The following is a 15,133-nucleotide window of genomic DNA, read 5'->3' on the forward strand; positions in this document are numbered from 1 at the left end:
TGTTGCTGGTCATTGGAATCTTTGCCTAGCCACGAGTCAGCTGTGGGGTGCTGGAGGGGTGGGAGGTGGGGGCTGGCCTGTCCTGGCCAGAGAAAGGCAGTGTCCCATGTTCACTTGTGGAACACATCACCTGGTGTCGGTCAGAGCAGCCCCACAGGTCCTGTGGCAGGAGGGGCTGGCTGGGAGTGGTTTGGTGGGTGAAATGTGACCAAAAAAAGCGTCTTTCCTGCCAGCTGTTTGTAGCAAGTCCTGTAAACAAGGGAAGGATTGTCCAGTCCCCAGGGCTGGGGCAGCCACTCCTGCAGAGAACTGCCAAGGCACCGCAGTGCGGAACACTCTGGGCCAGGGAAGCTCGTCCAGTGCTGAGGCCCCCACGGCAGTTGGGTTCAGGACCGTGTGCCTTCACCCTCACCCCTGGAACTGCTTTTAGTGACGGCAAAGACAACGCTGCTCACAAGGATGATGCCACAATGGACTCAGCTGGAGGTAAAAATTAACGTTCAGCTTCACGCCCAGCTCTGTAGTGCCTGGTTGCTGCAACCGGTTACAAATGCGTTCTTGAACACTCAGAAAATGCTGGCACTGGAATGACGTGCCAGGGGCAGCCCAAGGCTGGGACAGCTCTGCCCTCTGCCTGGCCTTGGTGCTGCCTTGGCCTCGTCCTGTTCTGCTCCCAGGGCAGCAGCTCCCTGTACTGCACTAAGGCCTTGCCAAGCACAGTTGGGTGTTTAACGTTCTCTTGTATTTGAAATTATTTTGTCACTTCCTGGGGGTATGGAAGAGGGGCAGACCAGATCTGAATGCTAGGCTAGGCAGGACAATGCACATCAAAATCGGTGTCTGAGCACAGAGGGTGGACTGGGTTTTTTGCTGTTTTTGGTAGCCTGATGCTCACCTAGATTACACATGCCAGTGTAAAATGTGAACCCCAGTGTACGTGCTGCAGAGCCAGCAGGTGTTCAGGAAAGCATTTCTAGTGTATGATTTTAACTAGCAAGATTTTTCCGTAGTTAGAAGCAAATTAAGAGTTTCAAGGATTTACTACTGGTGCTTTTTTACATGTTAAAAAAGAATTACCACTGTTCTTTAGTGGGTAGGAGGAGCCACTTTCCCTCCTATGCTGTTCAGCTTTCCTCACACACTGGTTCTCCTCTCAGGTCTGTGGAGCCATTGAGCACCGTCCTGTTGTGTGAGCAGGGCCCTCACTCATGGCACAGTAACTGCACTGATGAGCAAAGTGCACATCTCAGCTGCGGCGTGCAGCAGCAGCAATAAATCACTTCCTTACAAAAACCCCACACCGCTACAGTTTGTAACATTCTGTACCCCATTACAGCACCGCCCACTGGCTCCTCCTCCACACCCCAACTGGAGAGCCTGAGGAAGCAGGAGAGGTACTGCAGCGGGCAGGTGCTTCCCTGCTCTGGAACCAAGGTTACCTCACGTAGAAATGCCCATCAGTGCCCCTGTTGCTCAACTGGCCCAGGACTCTGCTGTGTCTGGGGTACTTATTCCTCAACCGCTGAACAGAGCAGGGGGAAGAAGTTCCACATGTGTCTGTGCTGCAGCAGTGAGGACACAGCTGGAAACTGCAGAGAAGTGAAGAGCCTCACAGGGAGGAGGGAAGATCAGAGGCTTAAGGCCACTTTCCTGTTAATATAGCACCCTTTCAGGACAAGTAGGTAAAACTGACATAATTGTGATTTATTAACATGAATTAAAATGCCCAACCAGTGCTGCAATGTGACAGTATATTAAAAAAAATTAAAGATCATATACTGTACTACTTTCACAAAGATCACACTTTTTTTTGCAAAAGACTTATTATATACAATACTATATCAAATGAAAGAAGCTTTAAGCAACTTTACAAGCGAAAGAAATACAGTATTTACAGCACTCGTCTGAGACATTAGAAACAGTCTATACATTAAATTACAATTTCTGCAAATAACTGATGAAACAAAAAGCCATGTCCACACCAAAACTATAAAAATCTGTATTGCATTGTTTCCTATCTCTATGCACACAAAAAACTGTTGACAGAAAATGGAAAAAAAAATTGTTAGTGCCATCACTTAGCCTGTGTACTTATTTAATTACATATGTATAAAAGTAATATAGAAAACTTTCACTAAATGAATTTAACTGCAACAATAAAATTTTAACATTATGCAGCATCAAACCTACTGCCAGAAAAAACAGCTGGAATGTCCACTTACAAAATAAAAAGAAATACCTAATACTGGCTTAACAGCACGTTTTCAGGAATTTTAAAAAGCAAAAAATGGAAAGGATACAATGGAAGAGCACTGGTGTTTGCTTTTATACAAAGTATCATGTACAAGCTTTAAAAAGTACCTTGAATAGGTACATATTAAATATACACAGTTTATATTACAGAACATTTTAAAAATGTTGGTAACTAAAGGGATCTGTTTTAATGCCACCCTGACCCATGGTAATTGTTCTGAAAGGTGGGTGGCACCTGTGCTCTGTGAATGGGGATCTGTCCTGGCACGGGCGAGGCCTGCTGCTGCCCTTGCACTCCGTGGGGAAGGCTGACGGAGCCGGGGTGCGGGCAGAACCCGGAAGCAGCAGGTGTTGCAATACTGTTTGGTCCTTGAGGTTGGATGTGAGGACCCTGGCCAGGGAGTGGGCAGTGAGGTCCTGTGCCAGCAGGCTGATGTTGAGGTCCAGGTCCTAACGTTGTGTGATGTGGGGCTTGCGAGGAGTAAGAGGAGACACTTGTGTGAGCACTGGAAGGGAAATGGGGGGGTCCTTGATGAGAGGGGTGGTGTAAGCCTTGTGCTGATGAGGGGTGGTGCCCCGAGCCGATAACGTTGGAGGGAGGGGGCGGCGGGGGAGGCGGTGCCGAGTTTACAACGTGCTGGTGTTGTGCTTGCAAACCTTGATGTCCCGTGGAAGGATGGGGGGGTTGGTGGTGGGGGAGAGGACCTGGTGGTGGAGGTGGTGGTGGCAAATGGTGACCAGCAGCTTGAGAATGAATGTGTGATCCAGGAGCCACTGCCATGGCATGAACTGGACCAACAACATGTGCTACAGAGTGCTGCTGATGAGTACTTTGCTGCTGGACGAGGTGGGGTCCTGGAGCAGGTGGTGGAGGAGGAGGAGGAGGAGCAGCAGATGCCGATGCCTGGTGATGAATACTGGAGTTCTGAGAGGACAAAAAATGCCCTGCAGCTACGTGGTGTCCTGGCACCGTTTGCTGACCTGCAGTGCCAGGAAGTGCTTGATTTGGTCCAGATGAAAACACAGTCTGTTGGGGTATGCTGCCTTTCAGCTGGCTGTAGCTCTGGAAGTTTCCAGAGGGCTGCTGGCTTTGATAGTAAGTGGAAGAAGGTGGTGGAGGGGGTGGGGGAGGAGGCGCATTGCTGTTCAAATTTTGTTGGTTAAACTGGCTGTAGGAAGCTGAAGATTGTCCTGATGTTGTCTGAGTGAAGAGGGGGCCGCTAGCCTGCGCCTGATTACTGGGCTGGAGGGTCGGTGCCGCCGGGTAGAAGTTCCTGTGTGTTTCCCTCTGGGGCGTTCCAACTTGAGGTGACTGTGGATGGTGAGGTCTGTATGGAGATCCCAGCTGCTGTGAGTGAGGCTTTGGTGAAAGGTAACCGTGCTGCACAGGCGCGTGAGGGGTAGAAGACTTGGGGGGATTTTCTATGTGAGGCGAAGGAGGGCAATGCAGCTTCAAAGGTGCGGAAGGCAACTTCTGTGAATGTGAAAGTTGCTCAGCAGAGCCGCGCAGATGTGACTGAGATGGATGATTTTTTGAAAGTGCTTGGACGTTGTTTGTCAGCTGTTTCTGCTGCAGCTCAGATTTTGGGTGATTTGCACATTCAGTCTCAGGTGCATTAGCTGCAGTTTCCCAGTGTGAATCTGGTTTTGTGGGTGTTTTCCCAAGTGGCTGTGCTGAAACTACAGGACTCGGTGAAGAGGGCTGGAATGAAAAGAAAGGCAGTAAGTGCTCAATGTTCAAAATACTCAACCATGCACACAATAAACAAAAAAGAACATCTCAAAACACTCTCCTCTCCAGACTGTAAGAAGTGCTGAGGTGCAGGATATATATTTGGTGTGAGAAAAACATCAGTAACACAGTAAGCTTGAGAAGGTACTATTTTTATAAAATATTTATCAATAATTCTTCCAAGTCAAAGACTACTAAGTGTATTTCAAAGTGGTAACAGAAATATGATCCATTAAGTCCAAGTCTGAATCTATTCTTTGTTAAAAGTTTTAGATTTCTGAATCTGAAAGAAGTAATTCCAGAGAAGGCCACTTACAGGAATAAAGCAATTTTTAGAGTGATTTAACATTTTGAAGCTGGGGTAGTGAAAGCAAACATACTAAATATGACAACCTAAATCACTTTACTACTCAACATCCTCCTCCATATTATCAGAGGCCTGACTGCCAGATAGTGCCCAACTCTCACAGAGCCAAGAGCAACCTCCTGTTAAGTCACATCACTGCTGTCTGTTCTGAGTGCCAGTTCTTCAGCATTCACACCTCAGGACAGTGCACACACAATCTCTTCTCTCATCCATAAACATGTACAACTACTGAAAGAAAGCATATAAACCCACTTTTTAGTGTATATGGACAAATATTCTTGCAAATGTCAACCTATGTTAAATTACTGCACAGACAGATGAACATGTGTGTATGTCACCAAAGTAGTAAATCCTACAATTAACATTTTTAAAGGTAACTCGGAGACGGATGGAGCTATTCCTATGCATACTGTACAAACACCTTGCATTACCTTGCTTGCTTTTGATGGACTCTTACAAGTTCTTTGTGAAGTATCTGGGGACGGACATTCAGAAGTTGGCTCTGGATTTTCAGAATCAGGTTCTACAGAAATAAAGCAGAGATAAATATCAAAGTGGGAAAATGGAATCTTTTGCAGAAATCACTAAGCACTTTATATTTGACTTTAAAAGAGCTAATAAAGCTGTTGTTAGACCATTGAATATGTCAAGTGTTATACAAGGTCATCTGCTTACTGACCTTCTGTAATTTCAGTGAAAGAAGGGACCTTAAGCTGCAACTGGGAAATGAGATTTGAATGAGATGGAGACTGAACATGAGACGGTGAGCATGGCCTACAAGGTGATCCTCCCCCTACAGATGAAGCAGACCCAAACACAGTATTAGAATTATTACAGATTACCATGGGGGAACTGGTTAGACTTATGTATCTTCAAAACAATAAATCAACTCACCACTGTCCTTGTCTTTCCTATGATCACTGAGAAGTAAAGCTCTCTGATAACTTCGTTCTCTCACTTGTTCCACAGAGGTTGATGCAGTCCTGCAAGAGAAGTCCATTTTAAATTTAAGAGGATGTACTCCCATGTTCCAAATTTAGGACAATGTATATGCAAATACAGAGTCAGAGAAAGTTTACAGTGTTGGCTGCATGTAACAATCAAATAACTGGCTGTGCATAAGGAATATTATTATTCAAGTGTTTTGTATCTATTTTCTCCCACTTTAAATACAGCAATTTCCTGCAACCTTGCTACATTATGGCATTTCCTCTTAAGTGTCTGTAGATCTGTGGGCTTTTATTTGTCTAAACAACTGAAAAGTAAAAAATAAAAGATCACAGTTACTGGTTCATAGTCTCAATTTGCAGAAAACTCCCTTCTTCCCAAACTGGAAATAGTAATCTTGTTTGTTTGTTGTTAAGAATCTGCTCTTTAATAGCGGAGGCACAGCAGTAAATTATGAACCACTACAAACCTATCTTGGTTTAAGCTTCTACACTTGAATTGCCACATAGTGGGGTATGGAATGGCAGTTACATCTCATAATCAACTCCATCTCTCAATCACAACCTGACCAAGAACATTGTGAGTGACAGTGTTCCACAAAACTATTTTCCTTTCTGGCAAGGATGTATGGCATCACTTCACAATACTGCTGCACTCAAGTTTAAGTTTTGGTGCTGCTCTGCAGGGTTACTGCAAATCTAAGTAGTAAATTCTTCCCTGTTTAGCCTGTTTCCACAATTTAGGGCAGTAGCTTCTTCACTTCTCAGTGGAACACTGAAGACTGCACTTATGTTCTCCTGTCAACTGGCTTTACAAAATCTGGAGCATCTGAGTGGAAGGATGTTCAACTCCTAAGCCCATGTTTCATCCTCACCCCAGTTAGGCCATCACTACAGTATGAAGAACATCAGCCAGATTTATTTTGCACTACTAATGTTTTGGAGACAGCAGACCATCTATTTTAAAGCTATCAAAACTCAGTGAAAAATTTGTGCAGTGTTTTAAACAGACTGAAGTCACTTGATCTCCTTCCCATCCACACTCCACCTCTCCTCAGGGCCTGGGATTGTTTGGAGTATCTGGCATTGCACACACTGCCCACATGGTCTGCAAACAAGGGAACCACTGAGCAAACACCAACAATGCTGTGAGTGTCACCACCATGTCCCACCTGAGCAGGAGCTGCTGGCCAGGCTGCATTCAGCCATACAAAGGCAATCAGGCAACACAAACATCCCACATGCATTCTAGCCATGACTGAAAACCAGACCTCCTAAGGTCTTCCAGAAGCATTTGCTAATCAGCATAGATTTTTCTCCTGTTGCACCTTATGCCCTACAATACTTTTGGAAAGGCTTTGAGATTTAACATGAAAAATTATCTTCAGCTCACAGACAAAGCAGTGGAAATATAAGGACACAAATGCTCAAAACCAATACCTAATTTCCATCAGAAGATAAAAAATCAGAATTAAAATAATTTAATAAATATATTCTGGGTAATTCTTCATGTAATTGAATCATTATGAGGTGTCTGCTGTATTTCTGAGGAAAAAGCTAAGACAACTCTTCATTAAGCTGGGAGAAAAGCTTCCAGTCAGTAACCTGCAACAGCAGCCTTAATGAAAAATAGATTTCAAATACCAAATACTTAGATTCATATAAATAATTCTTCCAGACTTAAATCCTGTAGTTTTGTGGCTTACCACTGAACTTCTGGTTCACTCTTCTCACTGGAAGAAGATTCCTTAATTGCACAGTTGTTGCCAGTGTCTTCTGGAGCTGCATTATAAACAGCAGTTGGCAGTGGTAAAGGCAGGCTTGCAGTGTTATCAGTTTGCTCCCCGTTTTCACCACTGTTGTTGTACCCATCACTAGCACCGTTATTACTACTTGTATTTCCTCCACCAGCAGCATGAGGAGATACAGTAACCAGGGGGAAGCTGTCTGTCTTTGAACCACTTTTTCGAGCTTCACGTTGCCTCTTACGGTATTCTAACAAGGACACCTAAGGGAAAAACAACCCACAAACAAACATCAGAAAGGAAGTTTTACCCTTTTTCTTTCTCACAGTTTCTCTTAAATGCACTATATTTCAGTAATACATACCATATAATAGGTTCTAACAAAAAAACGGCAGAGATTAATTGAAGATATTTCACCACATCTGCAATTGAATATACGGAGTACTGAGCTACTACCAACTGTAAAGATATTAAAAAAATGCTTCTGCCAAGAGAAGAATTATGTGTTCTGCCTCAGTGAAGAAGCAGATGACACAGGTCAGCAAAAGGTCCACTGCTGAAGTCATTCTGTTGGCTGTAGTTACAGGGGACTCCACAGTTTCTCCTGAAACTGCAGAATTTTACTATTATACTAATCTAGTAATTTCAAGAGATGTCACATCCAGCTCTCAGGCTGACTCCCTTGCATGAGAACCCACTACCCTTCTGCTTCATATATCGAAGGATTCACTAATCTCTTCATGCCTTTTTTTTAACATCTAGAATTTGCAATTTACTTTTCCCAGTTCATTTTGAATTTGTCTTTACTGCACCTTAAGACAGATTAAGAACATATTTTTAAGCTAACTATATTACTAAAAATAATGACACATAGTTCCTATTTCATGTATTATATATATAAAATCCACTACACCAAAGTTCCACATAACAAAAACCTGTTTTGGTAGTTAGTAAATTGCCTTCAGTGAAAAAAATACATGCTCAAATGTTTTCACCATGAATTTTCAGGATTTAAAGTAGAAAGCTGAAATACTGACCTTCAGACGTACTTTATTCAGTAACTACACTAGTTTGGTTAAAATTACATTTAATATCTAAATTTTCTTCTAGTTATCAATATCCTCCTCTGAACCACACAGCATCCAAACCAACAAACTAAAGTGCAATAATGAAAAAAATGAATGTTTAACTGGCTTAATCCTCAATAAAACTGGACAACAATTTCTACACAGAAAGAAAAACCAAAGCAGCTGCTGTTTCCAGTCCTAAGGGGTTTTGTTTGTTTGCTTTCAAACAGATCTGCTAGAGACCCATCCATCTGTCAGGGTAAGAACAGTGAAAAATACCTGATTTTGCGTAAGAAAGTTCAGGTTAAGAACTGATCTCGCTTTCAAACAATTTTGTATTATTTCCACATCATTTAACCCACTGAAGAATACCACTTCAAAGAAAGCTTAAATGTTAAGAAACCCGTGTAATGTGGCCACGATGTACAGGTCTGTATTGATAAAGGACCTGATATTGTGCAATAGTAACACAAAACAGAAGCTAATGTCCACAGAAATATGCAAAAATATCCTACTAAGACCTACCTAAGGATATTGCTGTCTTAATGATCCTAAGGAAAAGGCTTTTATGAGTCTCCTACAAAATTCCTGAATCTTCACCTTTCACCTTAGGTGAGATCCAGCCCTACCACCTCTTTTTTTATACTGTCTAACGTTTCAAATTTTTATGTGTCCTCAGAAATCCTAAATCCCCTTTTCTTTCAAGGGTACAGATGCAACATTCTCTGGTTGTTTCTTCAAACTCAGACTTTTAGACAGGAATCCTGGGATTGAGGGGAGTCAGGGGGCAGCCACACCTTTTTTTATTGGAGGATTAGTGCAGCATAAGCTCTGAGCACTAACAACCTGGAACAATCCCTGCCAGCAAGGGACGTGGGGAGGGTTGCTGAAATACTAAGTGCTGCTGGGATTTGTGAACGCTAATTTAGCCTTCAGAAGAAGAATACTGTCCAGTTATAGGAATTGTGGATTATGTTTTCTTTTTGGGTTTGCCAAAACAGCAGTTACAGTAACACATACGTGATCTATCACATTCTCAGGGCCATGACCAGGTAAGATCAGAGCTCCTACAATATTGCTCCATTTATGCCTCAGCTTGAAGCAAGTAAACAAAAATCCAGTTCTGATGAAAAACTACTGAAGGAAGACTCCTCACTGCTCCCCAGCAGGATGCCTTGGAGGAGAAGGAATATACAAGGGGCTGCAATGTGACCAAAAAAGCCCAAACCCCATTGTGCAGGCATGTACACATGCAGAAAACCCCACCCTCCTCATTACTACTTCTGTAAAGAAAATAAATCACACCTTTCAAACAAGAAGAATTACTAGAGTCTGTGGTGAGACAGAACAGGCAAACTGGTACACTGGAGACCACTGCCTTTCATCTTTGTCATTCCTTCTGCAAAGGGAGTCAACCTGACAGTCCAATGCAGTCTAAGAATTATGCAAAGTAACTTCCAATCCTGGTTTGAGTTACCCATGATTTTATCACTTATCTGCAAGAACCATTTCATGAGAGCAGCAAATTTAGATTGTGCTTATTCTTCAAACAATAAAAAACGCCCCAAAAATCAACCACAAACCAAATTAAGCCAAGAAAAATATTTTTTGGAACTAAGGATTTCAGTGCAGTTTTAACTTTAAAGTCTGAGTAGCATAAATCTATTCTTGCAACTTCTTGCAGTAATCTGTAACACATGTTCACAGTATGTGGTCTCTATGATTCTAGTATATATTCTGTAAACAGAATACTGTAACACCAGGTTGCATAAGCAACCATTTTCAAACCTGAAAAGCAATTCTTTATTGGGCAATTAATTTAAGAATCATATAAAATAGAATTTGTATATTTTGCTTTGAAAAAATAAATTTACTAATAGTTTTATGCAGCTTTGCTCTTTGCCCTTCATTATTTCTCCAATGTCTACTACACTGTAGTATGTAAATATGAGCCATCAGTTGGTTTTTATTGCACTGGGGTTCTTTCTGTTATAGAAATATCATTAGCAGACAATGGAAGACAGAACAAATTATTCTTAAATTTATAACCTTTTTCTTTTGTGGAGGGTTCTGGGGTGTGCAATTTCCGTCCATCAAATTGTCATTATTGACAGTCCTTCCAAAGCCAGGTGCAATTCCATCTTCTGAAGTACAAAAAACAGATGCTTCCATGAACATGCCTCTTGCATCGTCTTGAATCAGGCACTTTGACTCGTTTATTCTGAATCCACCTCCTACCTCCAACTGATGTGAAGGGGTCAAGTCCCTCAAATTAGAATTCATTGAGAAATTTACACCTGTCCTGTCAGGACTTTTTACCCAGGAAGAATAAATTGTGCCCCGTCCACAATGAGCAGTTTCTAATTGGCTGTTTGAATCAGTCCTATCATGTGTGGGGGCTTCCAGGTTTTTATGCAGTGCACTTTGCTCAATTACTTCGAGTCCCAGCTGGAGGTCTGACACAGATTCCATTTCTCCAGTGCACTGCCGTGTAACATCAGTCCTATTCCTTGGACTAGAATATCCAATAGTCTTTATTTCTTGCAGGCCCATTTCTGTCAGGTTTGAATTTCTGAAAGAATTCAGTGCTAGAATTGATGCTCTGTCATAACCCTGCATGAGGAAATGCATGGAGAAAAAACATGTAACTATTTTTCAACATTCCATCAAACATATTTGACGTTCAGATGTGCCTTTAAGTGGGATTAAAGGCCTTCCAGTACCATGAATTTAAATATTTTTAAGAAACAATTCTACAGCCAGACACTTAGTTCTACTATTCCCATGTATTACATTAAATCATTTTAATAAAATGTACATTAACCAAAGTGAAAATAAACTTTAAGCACCAGGTTTTATTTATGACTGGAAGTGGAAGGGGAGGAGCTTCAAAAGGAGCAAGTCCCATGGCAGGAAGCTAGAAAGTACTTGCTTCATCATAAAAGCAATCCTCCTCAGTGCCAAAACACCTATTTCAAAGCAGGAGAAGGAAGGAAGGAGAAATTTTTCCAAGACACTTCCAAATTTTAGGATGATGCTCCATGGCAGGACACACGCCCCCTGCAGGCTGGAAATTCCAGGTGTATTCCAACAGCACTTGCTCTTCAACTAATCCACCACCTGACTTACCAACTTTCTGCTCTGCTCTTTCACTTCGAGCATAACTGCAATCATCAGAAACAATTAAGAAATGCTGGTAACAAGAAGAAATGTTAATCTGACTACAGCCTGGAAAGCAAAGTTTTCTCTTTCTGTTCCTATCTCCAAATTGCAGTAGTTACTCCTTTCCATTACAGGAGTTGATCCTGATCCTAATCAGGATTTTTAAGTGATACAGAGAGAAACCAGCTTAAAATAGAAAATATAAGAGGTAAAGTGGAATTATAAAGGAGTAAGCAAGTAAAACCTATGGGGAAGTTACCCTTTAAATTCTCAGGAACTTGCAATGATACCATTCGCAGGTTTTGCAAATTTCCTTACCTCTTGACTGTAAGCTCGCCTTTTTATTTCTGGGGAACTGTCAGGTGAGGAAATATTCTAAATAAACAAGAAGAAATTGCAAGTCAATTCATTTTCTAGCCTAGAGGAATAACCCCACCCCTCTGCCCCCAACACATTTTGTAGCAGGAGTACAAAAATACTGATTTACACTGCAATGTCTGAACATTTTCTCTGAATGCTGTAAAATTAATTATAAATCTCACCTCAAAGTGCATGGTATTTCCATGTATACATGGAGTTACAGGAGTAACTGGTGAATATATGGGTTTGTAACCATTTCGACAAGCTTCATCTTCTGTTTTCACCCTGGGAGGAGTAGCAAACAACGATGGTTCGGAGGCAGTGATGTCAGCATGGGTTGGTGTGGCATAGGGAGAAGGAGTAGGTGTGGAGGTTTCTGAGAAAGCAGACTCCAACAGCTGATACAGTCTTCGTTTTTTTAGTGGTGTGGTTAGATCTGTGAATTAAAATTAGAAAAAAGTCTTAAGATTGCTGGATATAACAACCACTTACAGTTGTTTAAGTAATTTATGTAATGAAATTGTGAATTCCAAATTAAAGAATTCTAAGATCAAAAAAATCTCTGAAGGGCAGGCTTCCTGAGAGATGAACTTTTAGCAGCCTACAGGCTTCCTGAAAAATAAACTCCTAACAGCCTACAGATACATCAGTAACTAAATTCCATGTGTTAGGATGCTGGGGAAGAACTGCCTATGTCTCCAGAGAAGGCAAAGTCAACTTCTATGCATTTTTAAGACTGTTCAGCTAAAAGGTGTTTTTTCTATTATGCCTACAAAATTACACAGCTTTTCCCCCCTGTATGCCACATTGGCCTACTGAGTTTTAAAGGGATCCTAAGTATACAGAAAGCATACAAAATTAAATTTATAACCTGACCTGTTAATACTAATACCAAAACCGTTAGTCTTTTGTTGATTGTAAATGCTAGGATATATAATGGCTTCTTATCTAATGTACTTTAAAGGGGGAAAAACTCCCAAACACTAAGCAACTAAGCATTTATTTCAAAGAAAGTATTAGGAAAACATGGCAATATCCCTGGAATTTTCATCAACTCATCAATTTAAAAACACAGTGCTCCACAATCAGCTACCTCAACATAGCTCTTATTTAGTGTATTTACAAAATTTTCACACCTGTTAAGGAACAGCTGTCATTTAGTAACAAAGGACTTTTATGTTCACCATTGATGGCTGGGCTTCTAGATCTCTCCTGTGATGGTGAATTAAATCTATCAATCGTTGTTGAATTCTCTTCTTCCAAAGCCTGCTTCAACCAACGCTGTAAAACAACAAGAAGTTCCAATTAGTGGCATAAAACCCTAATGATGAACATTTCAAAATGTGTAACATGACTGGTTGGTCAAACTGCCTTTTTTTTGCCTGAATTTATGCTAGTACATAAAGACTTCTTTTTAATAAATGTGGGATAGAACACCGTAATGAAGGGAAGCATTCATTACCTTCTTACAAGAGCCAGTAATGTTTTCCACAGGTTCTTTTTTCCTCCTCTTTTCTGAAAGGAATGGAGAAGTAAAACGGATATAGTGCTTTGGAGTTGAATACACGTGTGGACTGTAAGTGAGACCAGGTAAAGAGTTCAGCTGAGTAGCCAGAACTTCAGGGTCGGTGGTTATGCGGAGAGGCCTTTCCGGTAGAGTGTCTGTAGGCTTCCCTGCTTTATCACTCTTTTCACTTAACCATTCACTAACCAAGTGCTAAACAGAGAGAGAGGAAAAAAATTAGTGTTGAGTGTGTTTACCAGTGGCTTTTAAAAAGTGTTTAGCTCAATTATTCATCTAGTCAACTATTACACAAACCAAACAGTTTGTTTCCAGGCTCCAAGTCTAAGAATACCTGGCAAGAATGAGCTCAGTTGTAGTGAAAACACGGGGAACAGCAGAAGAAATCAGTACAGATTTGCTTACACACCAGTTTGGGGGAGGGGTGGGGGTGTTCAGTTGTTTTCTTTTGTTGTAAACTACACTTAGTTCTTTTGAATTTAATTATCACTGAATATTACAATACAAGTACCCAAATCAACTGTATTTAGGATGTCAATTTAGTAACAGAATTCTAAAACAAAATTTAACTTGTGCCTGAGCATCCAGGCTGAGGAGAAATAGTGGAACATCAACAGAGCAAAGTTAGAGAAACCGCTCATCAGATTTCCATACTGTCAGGACTGTGCCTTAGTCAACACGTCAGGCAGCTGCCTTCAACACTCTTCAACTGTAGTAGTAAATGTGGCAATTTAATAAAAAGACACACTGGTCTAAAGGCTAGTCTTTCCTAGCTAGTTCAGTGTTTTTAAAAAAATATGCCCATCGATTTTGGTTTCTATTAACAGATAAACTAACCTCTTGGATTTTACAGTGATTCAAAATTCAAAGGACATGGAACATTAAATAATATTAGTATGATATTAAGGCTTTAACACAAATTATCCTAATATATTTTATTCTACTTTTCAAAAATCCAATTTTATTAATTTTTAAAGCAAGACCATCTCTACACTTTGGGTACACTGGATGCAATGCAAAGACATTTCAGAGACACCTGAAGCCTGAATTTTACTGCCCTTTTTTGCTGTTTCAGAGTATTAAGGATATCTTCCTTCTTTTCTGCTATGCAACAGGCAAGAAAGGGAGAAGTGTTCCTCCTCACAAGAATATAACCGTGATGCAAAAAAGCAGTGTTACAGAATAACTCAAGTACAGTTGGAAAGAAACAATCTAAATTATTTTTGAAGTTTAAGATAAATAATCATCTTAAAATTGTTATTTTTCTTTTGACAAGAAGTTTTGACCTATGACTTTTGCCCCCTTTTCCTCCACTGATTAAAATTTTCAGGACTTCATGTAAATCACACATCAAATATTTTTTGATGCATTCTTCAAAGTTTAAAGCAGAAAGCTGTACTGCTTTAGTTGCACTTGCAGATTTAAGATTTCTGAATGTCTTTTAATGTTGTGCCATTTAATAGAACTTTTTTGCAATGCAGACTAATGAAAAGAAATTTAAAAGCAAAGCATTAAAGAGCAAAGAATTCTCTCTCCAGACATGCACATACACATTCAGGGTGTTTAGACCCATTAACTTCAAAACAGACATCTGAGAAGTACTAGGAGTTTGTGAGTTCCTTGGAGATATTGTTTGCTATCTGAAGCATACAATGAACAAATGAAAAAAAGGCAACTTTTACTTCCTTGGTTTTTTCTTTAAATTCAGCTTTAATTATATTTTGGTTATGTATAACATTTCAATCCATTTAGAAAGCTCATTTAGAAAACATTTTGTTCCAAAATTGCTCTGAAGATGCATTTTGGAAGTGTCTTAACGCCAAACTAACTTCCACCAAACGATGTTACTCATATTTTAATGCATTACCAATGAGTGACATACAATGGTGATTTTTCAAGAAATGAGTAAACATTTTAAAAAATCCATACATGCAGTTGCACACTGATGAAGCAGACTATAATTTTTTAAAACTCTGTT

General features: G+C 40.6%; 1 protein-coding gene across 4 annotated transcripts in view; it reads right to left on the reverse strand.

Annotated features, from left to right (window-relative positions):
- Positions 1 to 1,679: 1,679 nt before the first annotated feature.
- The window catches only part of KMT2E (lysine methyltransferase 2E (inactive)), a 56,453-nt gene continuing 42,999 nt past the window's right edge, over positions 1,680 to 15,133 (reverse strand). For 3 of the 4 annotated variants that reach the window (XM_021534689.3, XM_021534687.3, XM_021534688.3), the window contains 10 exons: positions 13,096 to 13,350; positions 12,770 to 12,914; positions 11,816 to 12,069; positions 11,592 to 11,648; positions 10,161 to 10,724; positions 7,006 to 7,307; positions 5,247 to 5,335; positions 5,032 to 5,145; positions 4,784 to 4,875; positions 1,680 to 3,955 (listed from right to left, as the gene is read on the reverse strand). In XM_021534689.3, the coding sequence (XP_021390364.2) occupies positions 2,441 to 3,955; positions 4,784 to 4,875; positions 5,032 to 5,145; positions 5,247 to 5,335; positions 7,006 to 7,307; positions 10,161 to 10,724; positions 11,592 to 11,648; positions 11,816 to 12,069; positions 12,770 to 12,914; positions 13,096 to 13,350 (3,387 nt within the window). In that variant the 3' untranslated portion in view covers positions 1,680 to 2,440. The remainder of the gene's footprint in view (positions 3,956 to 4,783; positions 4,876 to 5,031; positions 5,146 to 5,246; positions 5,336 to 7,005; positions 7,308 to 10,160; positions 10,725 to 11,591; positions 11,649 to 11,815; positions 12,070 to 12,769; positions 12,915 to 13,095; positions 13,351 to 15,133) is intronic. The other variant, XM_021534690.3, reaches the window with a different exon arrangement.

This window comes from Lonchura striata, chromosome 5 (assembly GCF_046129695.1).
Source record: "Lonchura striata isolate bLonStr1 chromosome 5, bLonStr1.mat, whole genome shotgun sequence".
Lineage (NCBI taxonomy): Eukaryota > Metazoa > Chordata > Aves > Passeriformes > Estrildidae > Lonchura > Lonchura striata.